Consider the following 19551-nt stretch of genomic DNA (forward strand, 5'->3'; position numbering starts at 1 on the left):
ATAGCTATTAAATAGTTATTAACTATTTAATAGCTTACCTAGCTAAAATAAAGAGAAATGTACCTGTTAAATAAACCCTAACCTAAGTTACAATTACACCTAACAGTACACTATACTTTAATAAATTATTCCTATTTAAAAATAAATACTTACCTGTAAAATAAACCCGAAGATAGCTACAATATAATTAATAATTATATTATAGCTATCTTAGGATTTATATTTATTTTACAGGTAACTTTGTATTTATTTTAGCTAGTTAGAATAGTTATTAAATAGTTATTAACTATTTAATAACTACCTAGCTAAAGAAATACAAAATTACCTGTAAAATAAATCCTAACTTAAGTTACAATTAAACCTAATACTACACTATCATTAAATTAATTAAATAAACTACCTACAAATAACTACAATTAAATACAATTACATAAACTAACTAAAGTGCAAAAAATAAAAAAAGCTAAGTTACAAAAAATAAAAAAATAAGTTACAAACATGTTAAAAATATTACAACAATTTTAAGCTACTTACACCTAATCTAAGCCCCCTAATAAAATAACAAACCCCCCCAAAATAAAAAAAATGCCCTACCCTATTCTAAATTAAATAAATTTCAAAGCTCTTTTACCTTACCAGCCCTTAAAAGGGCCATTTGTGGGGGCATGCCCCAAAGAAAACAGCTCTTTTGCCTGTAAAAGAAAAATACAACCCCCCCAACATTAAAACCCACCACCCACATACCCCTAATCTAACCCAAACCCCCCTTACAAAAACCTAACACTAATCCCCTGAAGATCATCCTACCTTTAGTTGTCTTCACTCAGCCGAGCCACCGATGGAACTGAAGAGGACATCCGGAGCGGAAGAAGTTAATCCTCCAAGCGGCGCTGAAGAAATCTTCCATCCGATGAAGTCATCATCCAGGCGGTGCTGAAGAAAAGTCTTCGATCCGGCCGATGTCATCTTCAAAGAGGCGCTGAAGAGGTCTTCTATCCGGGCGAAGTCATCTTCCAAGCCGGGTCTTGAATCTTCCTTCCGCCGACGCGGAACCACCTTCTTCACCGACGGACTACGACAAATGACGGCTCCTTTAAGGGACGTCATCCAAGATGGAGTCCCCTCAATTCCGATTGGCTGATAGGATTCTATCAGCCAATCGGAATTAAGGTAGGAAAATTCTGATTGGCTGATGGAATCAGCCAATCAGATTCAAGTTCAATCCGATTGGCTGATCCAATCGGCCAATCAGATTGAGCTCGCATTCTATTGGCTGATCGGAACAGCCAATAGAATGCGAGCTCAATCTGATTGGCTGATTCCATCAGCCAATCAGATTTTTCCTACCTTAATTCCGATTGGCTGATAGAATCCTATCAGCCAATCGGAATTGAGGGGACGTCATCTTGGATGACGTCCCTTAAAGGAGCCGTCATTCGTCGTAGTCCGTCGGTGAAGAAGGTGGTTCCGCGTCGGCGGAAGGAAGATTCAAGACCCGGCTTGGAAGATGACTTCGCCCGGATAGAAGACCTCTTCAGCGCCTCTTTGAAGATGACATCGGCCGGATCGAAGACTTTTCTTCAGCGCCGCCTGGATGATGACTTCATCGGATGGAAGATTTCTTCAGCGCCGCTTGGAGGATTAACTTCTTCCGCTCCGGATGTCCTCTTCAGTTCCATCGGTGGCTCGGCTGAGTGAAGACAACTAAAGGTAGGATGATCTTCAGGGGATTAGTGTTAGGTTTTTGTAAGGGGGGTTTGGGTTAGATTAGGGGTATGTGGCTGGTGGGTTTTAATGTTGGGGGTGGGTTGTATTTTTCTTTTACAGGCAAAAGAGCTGTTTTCTTTGGGGAATGCCCCCACAAATGGCCCTTTTAAGGGCTGGTAAGGTAAAAGAGCTTTGAAATTTATTTAATTTAGAATAGGGTAGGGCATTTTTTTATTTTGGGTGGGTTTGTTATTTTATTAGGGGGCTTAGATTAGGTGTAAGTAGCTTAAAATTGTTGTAATATTTTTAACATGTTTGTAACTTATTTTTTTATTTTTTGTAACTTAGCTTTTTTTATTTTTTGTACTTTAGTTAGTTTATGTAATTGTATTTAATTGTAGTTATTTGTAGGTAGTTTATTTAATTAATTTAATGATAGTGTAGTGTTAGGTTTAATTGTAACTTAAGTTAGGATTTATTTTACAGGTAATTTTGTATTTCTTTTAGCTAGGTAGTTATTAAATAGTTAATAACTATTTAATAACTATTCTAACTAGCTAAAATAAATACAAAGTTACCTGTAAAATAAATATAAATCCTAAGATAGCTACAATATAATTATTAATTATATTGTAGCTATCTTCGGGTTTATTTTACAGGTAAGTATTTTTAAATAGGAATAATTTATTAAAGTATAGTGTAGTGTTAGGTGTAATTGTAACTTAGGTTAGGATTTATTTAACAGGTACATTTCTCTTTATTTTAGCTAGGTAAGCTATTAAATAGTTAATAACTATTTAACCCCTTAATGACAGAGGACGTACCAGGTACATCATAGGAAAAACTCCCCTTAGTGACAATTGACGTACCTGGTACGTCCTCTGCCTTTTGAAGTGCTGGGAGCGATCATGATCGCTTCCAGCTGCTTACAAGGGATTGTAGTGATGTCTCAATATTGAGACATCACTGCAATCCCCTATATTACCCACCGATGGAGAAAGGGCCACTCTGTGGCCCTCTCTGCATCGGCCATTGATGGCTAAACATTTGTTCACGTTGGTGGGTGGGAGCAGCTTCCATCGGCACTGTTTGCCGTTCTAATATGTTGCCTCTCTTACCGATCTTGTCCGCGATTGTGGGCTGGTGCGGCCGGGGGGGGCTGGGGGCGGTGTGTGCGCGCGTGCGCGCACGCAAAATGTGCATAAAAAAAAACAACCCAATACAGATATATATATATATATCTCTGCTGATCTCTGTATTTTAGTAAGGGATCTGGGAGGGGGAGGGATGTAGATTGTTGAGGGGGGCCAGCTACACTACAGAAAACAAATGCTTTACATAAAAAAGTTAAAAAAACAGACAGCTGCCAGTACCCAAGATGGAGGCATATATGTAGAGGGGGTCCAGGGGAGTGTTAGAGAAATGTATGGGGGGATCAGGGAGGTTGTGGGGTAAGGGGGGATCCATCACTGCAGACAGTATAAAAAAAAAAAAAAAAAAAAGCTTTTTATTTCAGTACTGGCAGACTTTCTGCCAGTACTTAAGATGGCGGTGACAATTGTGAGGTGGGGGAGGGAAGAGAGCTGTTTGAGGGGGGTCAGGGGGGATCAGGGGGTGGGATGTGTCAGGTGGGAGGCTGATCTCTACAATAGAGCTAAAAATTAACCCTACAAGCTACCTAATTAACCCCTAACTGCTGGGCATATTACAAGTGTGCTGCGCAGCAGCATTTAACGGCCTTATTATTACCAAAAAGCAACGCCAAAGCCATATATGTCTGCTATTTCTGAACAAAGGGGATCCTAGAGAAGTATTTACAACCATTTGTGCCATAATTGCACAAGCTGTTTGTAAATAATTTCAGTGAGAAACCTAAAATTGTGATAAATTTAACAGTCTTTTTTTTATTTGATCGTATTTGGCGGTGAAATGGTGGCATGAAATATACCAAAATGGGCCTAGATCAATAATTTGGGTTGTCTACTACACTACACTACACTAAAATTAAACCTAAAAGCTCCCTACAAGCTCCCTAATTAACCCCTTCACTGCTGGGCATAATACACACGTGGTGTGCAGCATCATTTAGCGGCTTTCTAATTACCAAAAAGCAACGCCAAAACCATATATGTCTGCTATTTCTGAACAAAGGGGATCCCAGAAAGGTATTTACAACCATGTATGCCATAATTGCATAAGTTGTTTGTAAATAAATTCAGCGAGAAACCTAAAGTTTGTGAAAAAAAATTGTGAAAAAGTAAATAATTTATTTTATTTGATCGCATTTGGCAGTGAAATGGTGGCATGAAATATACCAAAATGGGCCTAGATCAATACTTTGGGATGTCTTCTAAATAAATATATATACATGTCAATGGATATTCAGGGATTCCAGACAGATATCAGTGTTCCAATGTAACTAGCGCTAATTTTGAAAAAAAGTGGTTTGGAAATAGCAAAGTGCTACTCGTATTTTTTGCCCTATAACTTGGAAAAAAAGCAAAGAACATGTAAACATTAGGTATTTCTAAATTCAGGACAAAATTTAGAAACTATTTAGCATGGGTGTTTTTTGGTGGTTGTAGATGTGTAACAGATTTTGGGGGTCAAAGTTAGAAAAAGTGTGTTTTTTTCAATTTTTTCCTCATATTTTATATATTTTTTTTATAGTAAATTATAAGATATGATGAAAATAATGGTATCTTTAGAAATTCCATTTAATGGCGAGAAAAACGGTATATAATATGTGTGGGTACAGTAAATGAGTAAGAGGAAAATTACAGCTAAACACAAACACTGCAGAAATGTAAAAATAGCCATTGTCATTAAGGGTAAGAAAATTGAAAAATGGTCCGGTCATTAAGGGGTTAATAGCTATTGTACCTGGTTAAAATAAATTGAAAGGTACCTGTAAAATAAAAATAAATCCTAAGATAGCTAGAATATAATTATTATTTATATTGTAGCTATATTAGGGTTTATTTTAAAGGTAAGTATTTAGTTTTAAATAGGATTCATTTAGTTAATAAGAGTTAATTTATTTAGATTTATTTAATTAATATTTAAGTTAGGGGGGTGTTAGGGTTAGGGTTAGACTTAGGTTTAGGGGTTAATAATTTTATTACAGTGGCGGCGGTGTAGTGGGGGGCAGATTAGGGGTTAATAAATTTATTATAGGTGGCGACGGTGTAGGGGGGGCAGGATAGGGGTTAATAGGTTTAATATAGGTTGCGGCGGGTTCAGGGAGCGGCGGTTTAGGGGTTAATACATTTATAAGAGTTGCGGCAGGGTCTAGGAGCGGCGGTTTAGGGGTTAATACATTTATAAGAGTTGCGGCAGGGTCTAGGAGCGGCGGTTTAGGGGTTAGTAACTTTATTGAGTTGCGGGAGGCTCCGGGGGCGCCGGTATAGGGGGTAGAACAGTGTAGTTTAGTGTGAGTGCTTAGTGACAGGCTAGCAATAAAGCTGGGAAAAAGCCGAAGGGCAGCGAGATTGGATGAGTGATAACTGTCACAGTCCGCTGCTCATCGCCCCGCAGCTTTTTGACAGCTTTATTTGATAACTTAGGCGTATTTTTTCAGGTCCGCGGCGGCGATGTGAGGCGAGCTTACTTATGGATCCCTTAACATTCACCTCAGATTTTACATTTTTATTATGTTACTACTGGTATCTAAAAGGAAGACACAGTGAACAAGGTGCGACTACTCATTATGCCATGAATAATTGGTAGGAACAAATTTCCAGTTAACCTGAAATATAGTTATGGATCTGGAGACCCCTACTGTTTCATGAGTAATTAAAATTAATCGAAAGCTTGTGAACTTAGAGGCAAATTGGCATGATAGACTGTCACAAAAACTTACAGGCCGCCTCTCTACATCAGCACATGAGATAGGAAAAACACTGCAAACATGGTGCACACCTTATTTATATCGCTAACAATTGGTAGTAGTATAAGTCCTATTGACAAAAAAAAAAAAAAAATACAGCTACGGATCTATATATTCCCGCTATTGTACCAATAAAGGAAAGGGCTAAGTTGATAATGTAGGGACCTGTGAGCCTAGATGACACGGAGTAATTTCTCTGGAACTATTGTTAGCTCACTTAAATAAAATAACTTATAAGTTAAAATATACACTGCTCTTGAGATCCATAATTCAGCACCCTGACTAGGTTATGTTGGACCACTAGATGGTATTATCAAAATACAGGCAGCAAAACTTAACCCCCAAACCATATGATAATTTTAACATCCTCTCCTATTGATTGAAGTCATACATGTAAAAACTAAAGATGCTAAAGGCTACCCCATGAGAGAGATCAGCATCTACCCATGACCAAGGTAACAAATGTGCAAAGACCCAAATGGCTCGAATCAGTATCATAATTGCAGGGCCAACCTACAATAAAAAACAAGGTTAGGGTGAAGAAAATTTAGGAACACATCATAGAGGAAGCCATATCATCAGATTGAAATTAACAATGAGTACAATGCCAGAGTATGTAGACTATATACACTAAACTCTTATATTGTAATTAGCATGAGGTTTTAACAATCTTTAATGTCAAACTGTATTTAGCTGCAGGAAGTTGATGGAGTATGAGTTTACAAAAGGGAATCAGCATGAGCAATCATCAGCATAAGTCCAAAGTCTATTTGTGATAAGTTCACAAAAGAAAATTAAGATGAGCAAAACCTAGTGTAGGCTAAAGACTTTTCAGCAGTGTTCAGCGGGTTTTGCATAAGGAACAAAGAATCTCTGTGAAGTACAGTAGCGTGTCAATATATTTTACCATGTTACATCGTCCACGTCCAACTCTCATGTCTGGGAAAATATGGAAAGAGAGCAGGCTTCCCGGGTCCCAAGGAATGCAGAGATGCAGATACAACCGCCACAATGATGGTAAGGGCTTAACAGCAACCCAGGGTAATACACATGCCTCCAGTATGGTTAGAGGAGAGTAGGGAGCGTGTAACAGCAGAGGGGGATATTTATGCTCCTGTTGCTGCATTAGGAAGGATTGCAGAAAGCGCTTCATTTTCTTCCAGATATGCGGAGCCTCTACATAGGGCACTTTTACTGCGGTGCGATGAATATGAGGCAGATTAGTAGAACCCTTAACAGTGGGCTCTTCTTCACTTGTCGACATGGAGGCTTGCTGTGCTAGGGGTTTCGCAACTCTAAGCTCTCTTGCCCCTCCTGGGATGGCGACGGTAGGAAACGGACGCTGGGGCCCCAAAGCGCCATCTCCCCCATCCACCATCATACAGGCTTCAGTCGGTTCTTGGAGCGGGCAAGTGCCTTTGATCCCAAAAGCTGTGTGGAGCTTATCTTCTAAGTCAGCATGGTGGTTAGTGAGCAACTTGTGCAATGCTTTCAGGAAGTTGGGAGGGATCTCCATATCTGGTGTTAAATATGGTACACCAAGTAAGGCTGAGGCAGCATATGAGTTAGTAGATGTGTACTGTGTCTTATTGAAAAGAATATTTGCAGCGTCTTGCGGAGGAACACTGCTTCCTCTAGATTGTTCCGGGATGCTGAGTTTTAGATCTATTTCAAAAATAGTGTGATCATACGAAAGAGCAGGCTACTCTGAGTAACCTCATTCCAAGATATAGAAGCAATGGAGTGTTAGAAAGAGGATTACATACAGATTTATGTTGAGAGTTGTTGGAACTGAAAGTTTTGCGACCTGTCATGGCCGCCGCCCGGAAGTTCCCCCCTTACTTACAGTTTAAACTTGAATTGTTTTATCAAGTAAATATGTGTCAGAAAATAAAGCCTAATAAAAACATTTTACCCTTTCTTTTTAAAAGAGTTTAAATGTTAGTCTCACACATGCTACAGTGCCTGCTTCATGTCCCAGTGTAACCCATACAACAGGATTATCTATGTCCCAATAAAAAAGCAGTGTCTTTTAATTTGTTAAGTGCATGGTCTCACCAACTGGAAGAAAAAGCACTTACCTGCTCCTCTGTCTGGCATGTAGACAGTTACAAGGTATGAGAAGACACAGTTCATAACAGAGACCTTTGAAAAAGAAAGAACAGAGTAGCCAACTCTGGCTTTCTAAACTAGGGCAGCAATTGTTAGGAAAACGCAGTAAGTATCTCTTTACAAGTTCCTAACTGCTTTAAAGCCCCCACTACCTGACTGCAAGGAATGACGTGGAATATGGCTATACCCCAAAACTTGCTTGTAGATGAAATCAAAATTTTTCTTCAGACACCTAAACTTCACCTCCTCCATGCACCGAAGGCAAAGAGAATGACTGGGGGTTGTGAGTAAGGGAGTGATACTTAGCAGTTTAACTGTTGCAGTTAAGTAGATGAAAACATGTAAAAGCATATTTATGCAATAATCCTATTTAATAAAGTATTAAAGTGTGTATTTACTGTAAATATTTCACATTTCAATATTCTGCATATGGCAGAATATGTTCTAAGTATTTCTAAATAGATATTCATATATATATATATATATATATATATATATATATATTGTACCAAAATGCCATCAGATATGTGTACAAATATTTATTTAAGAATAAATAGAACACATTCTTCTATGTGATGAACATTGGAATGTGAAATATTCATATTTTCATGTTGGGTTAGCGCACATGAGAATATGCAATCAAGTTTGCGTGCGAGTAGTTTTTTCCCCACTTTTTTTCTCCTTTGACTTCTATGAGGGAATAGGTTATCGCACGCACGATATTGTAAGTTCGGCTTTTTGCGCTCGACATATTTTACTTTACTAATAATTAAATAGTTAAATACAGGTGGCCCTCGGTTTATGCCGGTTCAATTTGCGCCATTTCAGAATAACAACTTTTTTCAGTCATGTGACTGCTATTGAAAAGCATTGAAAAGCAGTGCACTAATTAAAAAAGCCAGTAGGTGAGTGGAGCTGTCTGCTTGTGTTGCAGCAAAGTTTTGCAAGCTTAGCAGACTGAAATTACAGACATTAGCTATCGAGCAGCTTTCAAAGGAACAAGATCTAGCAGCCACTTCCATATTATCTTCCTTTCCAGCTGCTTGAGGTGAGGGTGCCTAACTACCTATTAATCACTCCAGATTGAAATGCATAGAATAGGTGCAGAACCAATATTATCTAACATGCTAACAATGCAGAGAACTGTTTGCAGAAAAATGCAAGTAAAAAAATGTTTTTGTTCATTAAACTTAGTTTGATGATACAGTCTGTTGTGTGATTATTTAATTAGGTTTATAATGCTGTTTAGCATTTAAAGTCTTCATTTCAAAGCTTTAAAAATAATGTTTTAGGCGTTACTTATGTCAATTTTGAGAGGGGCCTGGAATTTAACTCCCTTACTTCCCATTGACTTACATTATAAACTGGGTTTCAATTTACAACGGTTTCGATTTACCAACCATTCCTTCTGGAACCTAATCCCGGCATAAACTGAGGGCTACCTGTTTTATATCATATTCCAGGTTATACATTTTAAAATTATTTTAGTTTTTTAATCTAAAAGACACCCACATATAAAAGAGGATGAGGTGGGTAAAAAATATATACAACTGGCAAGGTTGAGTTTACTCAACTGGAAGGCAAGTTAGAAACATACAGGTCAATCACAGGATACAAGACCCATAGGGGCATATTTATCAAAGTGAGAGCGGACATGATACGATGTAGCGTATCATGTCCGCTGTCAGCATTTATTATGACACAAGCAGTTCACCAGAACTGCTTGTGCAATACCGTCCCTGGCAGATTCGTGCTAGCAGGGGGCGTCAATCCACCCGATCATATTCGATCGGGTTGCTTTCTGTCCGCCGCCTCAGAGCAGGTGGACCAGTTATGGAGCAGCAGTCTTTAGACTCAGGCTCTCTTGAAACAAGGGGCATCAAGCTCCATTCGGAGCTTGATAATTCGGCCCCATAGTATGTATATATATGGTAGGCTTTGGTACTGCAAAAATACCTACATGTTGGTATGAAGTCATGTGACTACATATAGGCATCTCTTGGATGAGTAATACTTTCAAAATATGTTGTGTTAATTAAAAATTAAAGCCTTTGCAATAAGTTTTTTTTAATATAATCTTTATACTGAATTATCCACAAACAGCATATAACTAAATAAATTCTATATAGACATTCAATATAATTTAAATAAATTAATGGAAAATGTATCACATAATTTAATGTTATAATTTACAACTAAATTCTAAGCATAGCTTTTCACTTACTCAATGGAAATGTTATACCCTGTATGTCACACATACAAAAACTACAGCGCAAGACTATTAAATTATCTGAGTCTCATAAAAACTATTTATAAAAGTTAATAAAATCACCTGTTTCCAGTTTGATAAGGGTTCTTGGGTTTCATGCATAGCTGGATTGTTTAATTCCTTATTTCTATCCGTTGTTGGCACAGGTAATTGTTCATAATTGGTTCCGGGAATTACAAGACTTCTCAATTTTCTTCTGTATTTTCTGTCAGATTCGTCACATTCTGCCGTTGCTTTAAGTTTTCCAATCAGTTTGTCTAGGTCTAAACATTTAGAAATTGTTATTGTGTTGTTCAAGTTAATTAATGTACATAAGTCATTAAAGTTGCTTTACTTTTTTTTGCATTGATGTTGTTTTGGATCTTTGTATAAGGTCATGTGTTTATGTAGCTTGAATTATATTGTATACTGTGTATTGTTTGCCTAAGTGTAGTGCTTATTATTTCATCATTATATTGCCACTATTATCTTGTAGCATAAACACTATTGTGCCATAACTGCACAAAAGAACACCTTAAACAATATACTCATTCAGTTAAGCTGTTCCCCCACCCCTCCTCCAGTCCTGCTTCAGCCAGGCGCGTCTCCTTTAAGAACCGTCATTGACATTCACCAGTAAACACTGAAACGCGCATGTGTGCAACAGCAGTACATCCATATTGACATGTGACAGTGACCATATTTAAATGTGAAGAAGAATCTTTCTTTTCTATGTAACATCAAGGAATTAGAAAGGCTTGGTACTCTGAGCCATGGGCCCTTGGCGAGTATAGTTCAATTCACCTCTGAATATTTCCTACACATCTGAAATAATATAAACTATTGTACTTGATAGAACATACAATTTTAAACAACATCCTAATGTACTTATATTATCTATGATGCAAGCATTTTTTTAGCAATAAAGTTTTTTCTAAGTAAGGTATGTACATATGTGTTATTTTTAGACACAATGCTATTGCACACTTAAAGGGACTTAAACCCCCAAATTTTTCCTTCATTATTTAAATAAAACATACAACTTTATAATGTACTTCTATTATCACGTTTTATTTGTTTTCTTGTTATTCGTTGTTGAAAAGCAGGAAAGTTTGCTCAGGAGAGTGCACGTGTCTGCAGCACTATTTGGCAGCAGTTTTGCAACAATGTTATACATTACCAAGAGCACTAGATGGCAGCACTATTTCCTGTCATGAAGTGCTCCAGACATGTGCATGCTACCTATCTAGATATCTCTTCAACAAAGAATAACATGAGAACTAAGCAAATTTGATAATAGAATAAATTGGAAACTTTTTTTTTTTAAAATTGTATTCTTTATCTGAATCATTAAAGCCAATTTGTGGGTTTCATGTTCCTTTAAAGGGCCAGTAAACTCTGAAATTACGTCTCAAATTTTGTATATGCCCCATGTATTCAAAATGACTTTAATTAATAATTATTACTAATTATGTATATTAATTAATAAAAAATGTTTGCAAAGATTAGCTCTGTGGATTATTGCCTGGCCGCCCACACCTCCTGTATTTTTTTTTCAAGTTTTTGCTAATATCCAATTAAAACAATCCCGGTCACGCTGTTTGTGCCTGTCATGCACACGCTCTGTCTCTCGTATAGATTAGCAGTCCTGGATTCCCTGTGCTTTTGAATATGCGCATGTGCTCACGCTCAATACAGGGTAAGGCGAATGATACTTTTGTAGTTCCCTCTTAAGAGAGGTGCGAGGACTACTACAGAGCAGGCCCTTATATCTTTTGACAATTGTGCACTAGAAGGAAGATTGGATTGATTTTTATGGACATTGTGCATACAACGTAAGGTCCTTATTTTTTTTTTAATGCCTTTATTTAATAACAACATTATATAAGCCATTTTAGTCTAAGTTGGACAGCTGAAGTGTATGTGTAATACATTTGGTATATAATAAGCATGGAAAAGGAGGAGTGCATATCAATTAGATTGGCTGAATGAACAACTTAAAACAACTCTCAAATAAGGATGGGGCTTAGGTGTGTGAGAAGTATCGAACAATAACGGTTCTTTTGCAAAAAGCAAGTTTTATTTTAATATATAATCTTTCATTTTTAACCAGAAATAATTATGCGAGTGAGTTTCAATGTTAAAAAGTAACACTTGCAAACTTTACAAATATCTAAAATGTACTGACCCTTTAATAATGAGCTTAATAGCTTGTCTGGAAAATTTTTATTCACTCTCTTTGAGGCTCATCATTTTTGTTATTTCATTCATACAGGTGGTGAGAGTCCACAATCCATTACTCATGGGAATTACCCTACCACATGGAGGAGGCAAGGATTCCCAAAACCCAAGAGCTATATATAACCCCTCCCACCTCAAACATACCTCAGTCATTTCTTTGCCTCCACTGGAGGTGTTTGAAAAATGAAGATGTGCATGAGTTTCTTCAGGGAGAGGGGTTTTCAGTGTGTATTTTGGGGGCCAGTTTCACCTCAGTGTGCAGTGCTTGTCAGAGAGATGTATTTGGGTAATAATAAAGAGATGAACAATGTAGTGAACAGTGTATGCTTATTTAGTGGTAAAACTTGGGACATTTGCAATAGTCCAAAGCGCTCTTAAGCCCAAAGCACATAGTATTCAGTGGTAATGGTAATAAACAACAGTTGTTAACCTAGAACAAATCACTGTGATTTCCTTAGTCCCTTGCATCCGTATCAAACTTAATAGTTCACAAACACGTAGCCTGGCTGCCTCAGTCTGACCACCAATTTCTCTAATGAGAGTGTATCAGAACGCAGCTTGGGCTAAAATGCAAAACTACTATGCAGGGATAATAGCCACTCACCCACTCTTCTGTGCAAACTCTGTCCCGGTTTTACTCGGTAAGGAATGAGAAACAAAGTTGATTGGAGATCGTCGCCTCCAAAACGAAACCACTGCATGAACTTGTCTTTAGCTCTTCCTTCCGTTCTAATCAAACAGGTCCAGAGAAACCAATCCTGCAGACGAAGGGCTGACGTCACCACCACTCAGCATCCAGAGTACTCAGCTGTTTAGGGAGGCTGTATTAGTGAGTAGTGATGTCGCGAATAGTTCACCGGTGAATAGTTCCCGGCGAACATAGCTTGTTCGCGTTCACAACGGCGGGCGAACATATGCAATGTTCGATCCGCCCTCTATTCGTCATCATTGAGTAAACTTTGACCCTGTATCTCACAGTCTGCAGACATATTCCAGCCAATCAGCAGCAGACCCTCCCTCCCAGACTCTCCCAGCTCCTGGACAGCAGCCATTTTAGATTCATTCGGAAGCTGCATTGTTAGTGAGAGGAGAGACAGTGTAGCTGCTGGTGATTTAATAGGGAGATTGATAGCTAGGCTAGTGTATTCAGTGTCCACTACAGTCCTGAAGGACTCATCTGATCTCTGCTGTAAGGACAGCACCCCAAAAAGCCCTTTTTAGGGCTAGAACATCATTTTTTTTCCTGTGTAATCTAATTGCAGTTGCCTGCCTGCCAAGCCACTTGCCCAGTGCCACCACTCATATCTGGTGTAACAGTAGTGTAAATTTAAAAAAACTAACTTTTTTGACTGTGAAACATCAGTCTGCTTGTGTAATCTAATTGCAGTTGCCTGCCTGCCAGCGTGTGTGCCAGGCTTACAGCATATACTGTGCCAACTTGCTCAGTGCCACCACTCATATCTGGTGTAACAGTAGTGTAAATTTAAAAAAAAAAAACTTTTTTGACTGTGAAACATCAGTCTGCTTGTGTAATCTAATTGCAGTTGCCTGCCTGCCAGCGGGTGTGCCAGGCCCACTTGCCCAGTGCCACCACTCATATCTGGTGTAACAGTAGTGTAAATTTTTAAAAAAAAAATGTTTTGACTGTGAAACATCAGTCTGCTAGTGTAATCTAATTGCAGTTGCCTGCCTGCCAGCATGTGTGCCAGGCCCACTTGCCCAGTGCCACCACTCATATCTGGTGTAACAGTAGTGTAAATTTAAAAAAAAAAACTTTTTTAACTGTGAAACATCAGTCTGCTTGTGTAATCTAATTGCAGTTGCCTGCCTGCCAGTGTGTGTGCCAGGCCCACTTGCCCAGTGCCACCACTCATATCTGGTGTAACAGTAGTGTAAATTTAAAAAAAAAAACTTTTTCGACTGTGAAACATCAGTCTGCTAGTGTAATCTAATTGCAGTTGCCTGCCTGCCAGCGTGTGTGCCAGGCCCACTTGCCCAGTGCCACCACTCATATCTGGTGTAACAGTAGTGTAAATTTTAAAAAAAAAACTTTTTCGACTGTGAAACATCAATCTGCTAGTGTAATCTAATTGCAGTTGCCTGCCTGCCAGCATGTGTGCCAGGCTCACAGCGTATACTGTGCCCACTTGCCCAGTGCCCCAACTCATATCTGGTGTAACAGTAGTGTAAATTTAAAAAAAAAAAACTTTTTTGACTGTGAAACATCAGTCTGCTTGTGTAATCTATTTGCAGTTGCCTGCCTGCCAGCGTGTGTGCCAGGCTCACAGCGTATACTGTGCCCACTTGCCCAGTGCCACCACTCATATCTGGTGTAACAGTAGTGTAAATTTAAAAACAAAATTTTTTTTTGGACTGTGAAACATCAGTCTGCTTTTTTGTGTCAGGCTCACAGTGTATACTGTGCCCACTTGCCCAGTGCCACCACTCATATCTTGTTTAATAGTAGTGTAAGTGTACATTTAAAAACAAAAAAAACTTTTTGGACTGTGAAACATTAGTCTGCTTTTTTGTTTCAGGCTCACAGCTTATACTGGGCCAACTTGCCCAGTGCCACAACTCATATCTTGTTTAATAGTAGTGTAAGTGTACATTTAAAAAAATAAAAACTTTTTGGACTGTGAAACATCAGTCTGCTTTTTTGTGTCAGGCTCACAGCGTATACTGTGCCCACTTGCCCAGTGCCACCACTCATATCTTGTTTAATAGTAGTGTAAGTGTACATTTAAAAGCAAAAAAAACTTTTTGGACTGTGAAACATCAGTCTGCTTTTTGTGTCATACCCACAGCTTATACTGGGCCCACTTGCCCAGTGGCACCACTCATATCTTGTTTAATAGTAGTGTAAGTGTACATTTAAAAAAAAAAAACTTTTTGGACTGTGAAACATCAGTCTGCTTTTTTGTGTCAAGCTCACAGCGTATACTGTGCCCACTTGCCCAGTGCCACCACTCATATCTTGTTTAATAGTAGTCCAAGTGTACATTTAAAAAAATAAAAACTTTTTGGACTGTAAAACATCAGTCTGCTTTTTTGTGTCAGGCTCACAGCGTATACTGTGCCTACTTGCCCAGTGCCACCACTCATATCTTGTTTAATAGTAGTGTAAGTGTACATTAAAAACAAAAAAATCTTTTTGGACTTTGAAACATCAGTCTGCTTTTTTGTGTCAGGCTCACAGCGAATACTGTGCCCACTTGCCCAGTGCCACCACTCATATCTTGTTTAATAGTAGTGTAAGTGTACATTTAAAAAAATAAAAACTTTTTGGACTGTGAAACATCAGTCTGCTTTTTTGTGTCAGGCTCACAGCTTATACTGGGCCCACTTGCCAAGTGCCACCACTCATATCTTGTTTAATAGTAGTGTAAGTGTACATTTAAAAAAATAAAAACTTTTTGGACTGTGAAACATCAGTCTGCTTTTTTGTGTCAGGCTCAAAGCGTATACTGTGCCCACTTGCCCAGTGCCACCACTCATATCTTGTTTAATAGTAGTGTAAGTGTACATTTAAAAACAAAAAAAACTTTTTGGACTGTGAAACATTAGTCTGCTTTTTTGTTTCAGGCTCACAGCTTATACTGGGCCAACTTGCCCAGTGCCACAACTCATATCTTGTTTAATAGTAGTGTAAGTGTACATTTAAAAAAATAAAAAATTTTTGGACTGTGAAACATCAGTCTGCTTTTTTGTGTCAGGCTCACAGCGTATACTGTGCCCACTTGCCCAGTGCCACCACTCATATCTTGTTTAATAGTAGTGTAAGTGTACATTTAAAAGCAAAAAAAACTTTTTGGACTGTGAAACATCAGTCTGCTTTTTGTGTCATACCCACAGCTTATACTGGGCCCACTTGCCCAGTGGCACCACTCATATCTTGTTTAATAGTAGTGTAAGTGTACATTTAAAAAAAAAAAACTTTTTGGACTGTGAAACATCAGTCTGCTTTTTTGTGTCAAGCTCACAGCGTATACTGTGCCCACTTGCCCAGTGCCACCACTCATATCTTGTTTAATAGTAGTCCAAGTGTACATTTAAAAAAATAAAAACTTTTTGGACTGTGAAACATCAGCCTGCTTTTTTGTGTCAGGCTCACAGCGTATACTGTGCCTACTTGCCCAGTGCCACCACTCATATCTTGTTTAATAGTAGTGTAAGTGTACATTAAAAACAAAAAAAACTTTTTGGACTTTGAAACATCAGTCTGCTTTTTTGTGTCAGGCTCACAGCGAATACTGTGCCCACTTGCCCAGTGCCACCACTCATATCTTGTTTAATAGTAGTGTAAGTGTACATTTAAAAAAATAAAAACTTTTTGGACTGTGAAACATCAGTCTGCTTTTTTGTGTCAGGCTCACAGCTTATACTGGGCCCACTTGCCAAGTGCCACCACTCATATCTTGTTTAATAGTAGTGTAAGTGTACATTTAAAAAAATAAAAACTTTTTGGACTGTGAAACATCAGTCTGCTTTTTTGTGTCAGGCTCAAAGCGTATACTGTGCCCACTTGCCCAGTGCCACCACTCATATCTTGTTTAATAGTAGTGTAAGTGTACATTTAAAAACAAAAAAAACTTTTTGGACTGTGAAACATTAGTCTGCTTTTTTGTTTCAGGCTCACAGCTTATACTGGGCCAACTTGCCCAGTGCCACAACTCATATCTTGTTTAATAGTAGTGTAAGTGTACATTTAAAAAAATAAAAACTTTTTGGACTGTGAAACATCAGTCTGCTTTTTTGTGTCAGGCTCACAGCGTATACTGTGCCCACTTGCCCAGTGCCACCACTCATATCTTGTTTAATAGTAGTGTAAGTGTACATTTAAAAGCAAAAAAAACTTTTTGGACTGTGAAACATCAGTCTGCTTTTTGTGTCATACCCACAGCTTATACTGGGCCCACTTGCCCAGTGGCACCACTCATATCTTGTTTAATAGTAGTGTAAGTGTACATTTAAAAAAAACAGAACTTTTTGGACTGTGAAACATCAGTCTGCTTTTTTGTGTCAGGCTCACAGCGTATACTGTGCCCACTTGCCCAGTGCCACCACTCATATCTTGTTTAATAGTAGTCCAAGTGTACATTTAAAAAAATAAAAACTTTTTGGACTGTGAAACATCAGTCTGCTTTTTTGTGTCAGGCTCACAGCGTATACTGTGCCTACTTGCCCAGTGCCACCACTCATATCTTGTTTAATAGTAGTGTAAGTGTACATTAAAAACAAAAAAAACTTTTTGGACTTTGAAACATCAGTCTGCTTTTTTGTGTCAGGCTCACAGCGAATACTGTGCCCACTTGCCCAGTGCCACCACTCATATCTTGTTTAATAGTAGTGTAAGTGTACATTTAAAAAAATAAAAACTTTTTGGACTGTGAAACATCAGTCTGCTTTTTTGTGTCAGGCTCACAGCGTATACTGGGCCCACTTGCCAAGTGCCACCACTCATATCTTGTTTAATAGTAGTGTAAGTGTACATTAAAAACAAAAAAAACTTTTTGGACTTTGAAACATCAGTCTGCTTTTTTGTGTCAGGCTCACAGCGTATACTGTGCCTACTTGCCCAGTGCCACCACTCATATCTTGTTTAATAGTAGTGTAAGTGTACATTAAAAACAAAAAAAACTTTTTGGACTTTGAAACATCAGTCTGCTTTTTTGTGTCAGGCTCACAGCGAATACTGTGCCCACTTGCCCAGTGCCACCACTCATATCTTGTTTAATAGTAGTGTAAGTGTACATTTAAAAAAATAAAAACTTTTTGGACTGTGAAACATCAGTCTGCTTTTTTGTGTCAGGCTCACAGCTTATACTAGGCCCACTTGCCAAGTGCCACCACTCATATCTTGTTTAATAGTAGTGTAAGTGTACATTTAAAAAAATAAAAACTTTTTGGACTGTGAAACATCAGTCTGCTTTTTTGTGTCAGGCTCACAGCGTATACTGTGCCCACTTGCCCAGTGCCACCACTCATATCTTGTTTAATAGTAGTGTAAGTGTACATTTAAAAACAAAAAAAACTTTTTGGACTGTGAAACATCAGTCTGCTTTTTTGTTTCAGGCTCACAGCTTATACTGGGCCCACTTGCCCAGTGCCACCACTCATATCTTGTTTAATAGTATTGTAAGTGTACATTTAAAAAAATAAAAACTTTTTGGACTGTGATACATCAGTCTGCTTTTTTGTTTCAGGCTCACAGCGTATACTGTGCACACTTGTCCAGTGCCACCACTCATATCTTGTTTAATAGTAGCGTAAGTGTAAATTTAAAAAAAAATGACAGGCAGAGGCAGGCCACCCCGCAGGTGCCATCGTGGTCTTGGTGCTGTGATTCCCTTTGGCCCTAGAATAATGCCCAGTGTTCAGAGGCCATGTCCCATGAACTCGAAAAGTTCTGAGGAAATAGTTGACTTTTTAACACAGGAACCCAATCTTCTATAGCTTCCGCTCCGAACCTTGACGCACCATCCTCCTCCAGCTTATCTTCGGGCACCTCTCAAGTTACCACTCACCCGCCTGCCGCCACCACCAACACTAGCACCACAGCCGCTTCACTTGATCTGTCAGAGGAGTTTTTTACACATCAGTTGGAAGAAATGAGTGATGCGCAACCATCATTGACAGAGGATGTAGATAACAGTGATATGTCTCAGTCAGTCAGCATTACAAACATGGACGTATGGTGTGATGATGATGATGTTGTACCCGCTGCTGCTTCCTTTGTTGATTTGTCAGATACAAGTGAAGCGGTTGATGATGACGATGCGTCCGTGGATGTCACGTGGGTGCCCGCTAGAAGAGAAGAAGAACAGGGGGAAAGTTCAGATGGGGAGACAGAGAGGAGGAGGAGGAGACGAGTTTGAAGCAGGGGGAGGTCGTCACAAGGAGCTAGTGGCACAGTCAGACAGCATGCATCGGCACCCGTGGTCAGCCAGACAGCACGCCAATCAACGCATGCTGTTGCCACCACCAGAATGCCGTCATCGCAGAGCTCAGCAGTGTGGCATTTTTTTGTGTGAATGCCTCTGACAACAGTGATGCCATTTGCAACCTGTGCCAAAAGAAAGTCGTAAGAAGTCCAACACCCACCTAGGTACAACTGCTTTGCGAAGGCACATGATCGCACATCACAAACGCCTATGGGATCAACACATGAGTAGAAGCAGCACACAAACTCAAAGCCGCCATTCTCCTCCTGGTCCAGCATCTTCAGCCACGTCAACCACTGCTGTCCTCCTTGCCCCCTCTCAACCATCCGCCACTCCGTCTCTCTTCTGGAGCAGTTCCTGCTCATCTGCCCACAGTCAGGTGTCTGTCAAGGACATGTTTGAGTGTAAGA

General features: G+C 38.9%; 1 protein-coding gene across 1 annotated transcript in view; it reads right to left on the reverse strand.

Moving 5' to 3' along the window:
• Window positions 1-19551, reverse strand: part of SLC39A12 (solute carrier family 39 member 12) — a 256970-nt gene that overhangs the window by 170227 nt on the left and 67192 nt on the right. Inside the window, exon 4 of the mRNA XM_053715702.1 lies at window positions 10041-10240. Coding sequence (XP_053571677.1) covers window positions 10041-10240 — 200 coding nt within the window. The remainder of the gene's footprint in view (window positions 1-10040; window positions 10241-19551) is intronic.

This window comes from Bombina bombina, chromosome 5, assembly GCF_027579735.1.
Source record: "Bombina bombina isolate aBomBom1 chromosome 5, aBomBom1.pri, whole genome shotgun sequence".
In the NCBI taxonomy this organism is placed as follows: Eukaryota; Metazoa; Chordata; class Amphibia; order Anura; family Bombinatoridae; genus Bombina; species Bombina bombina.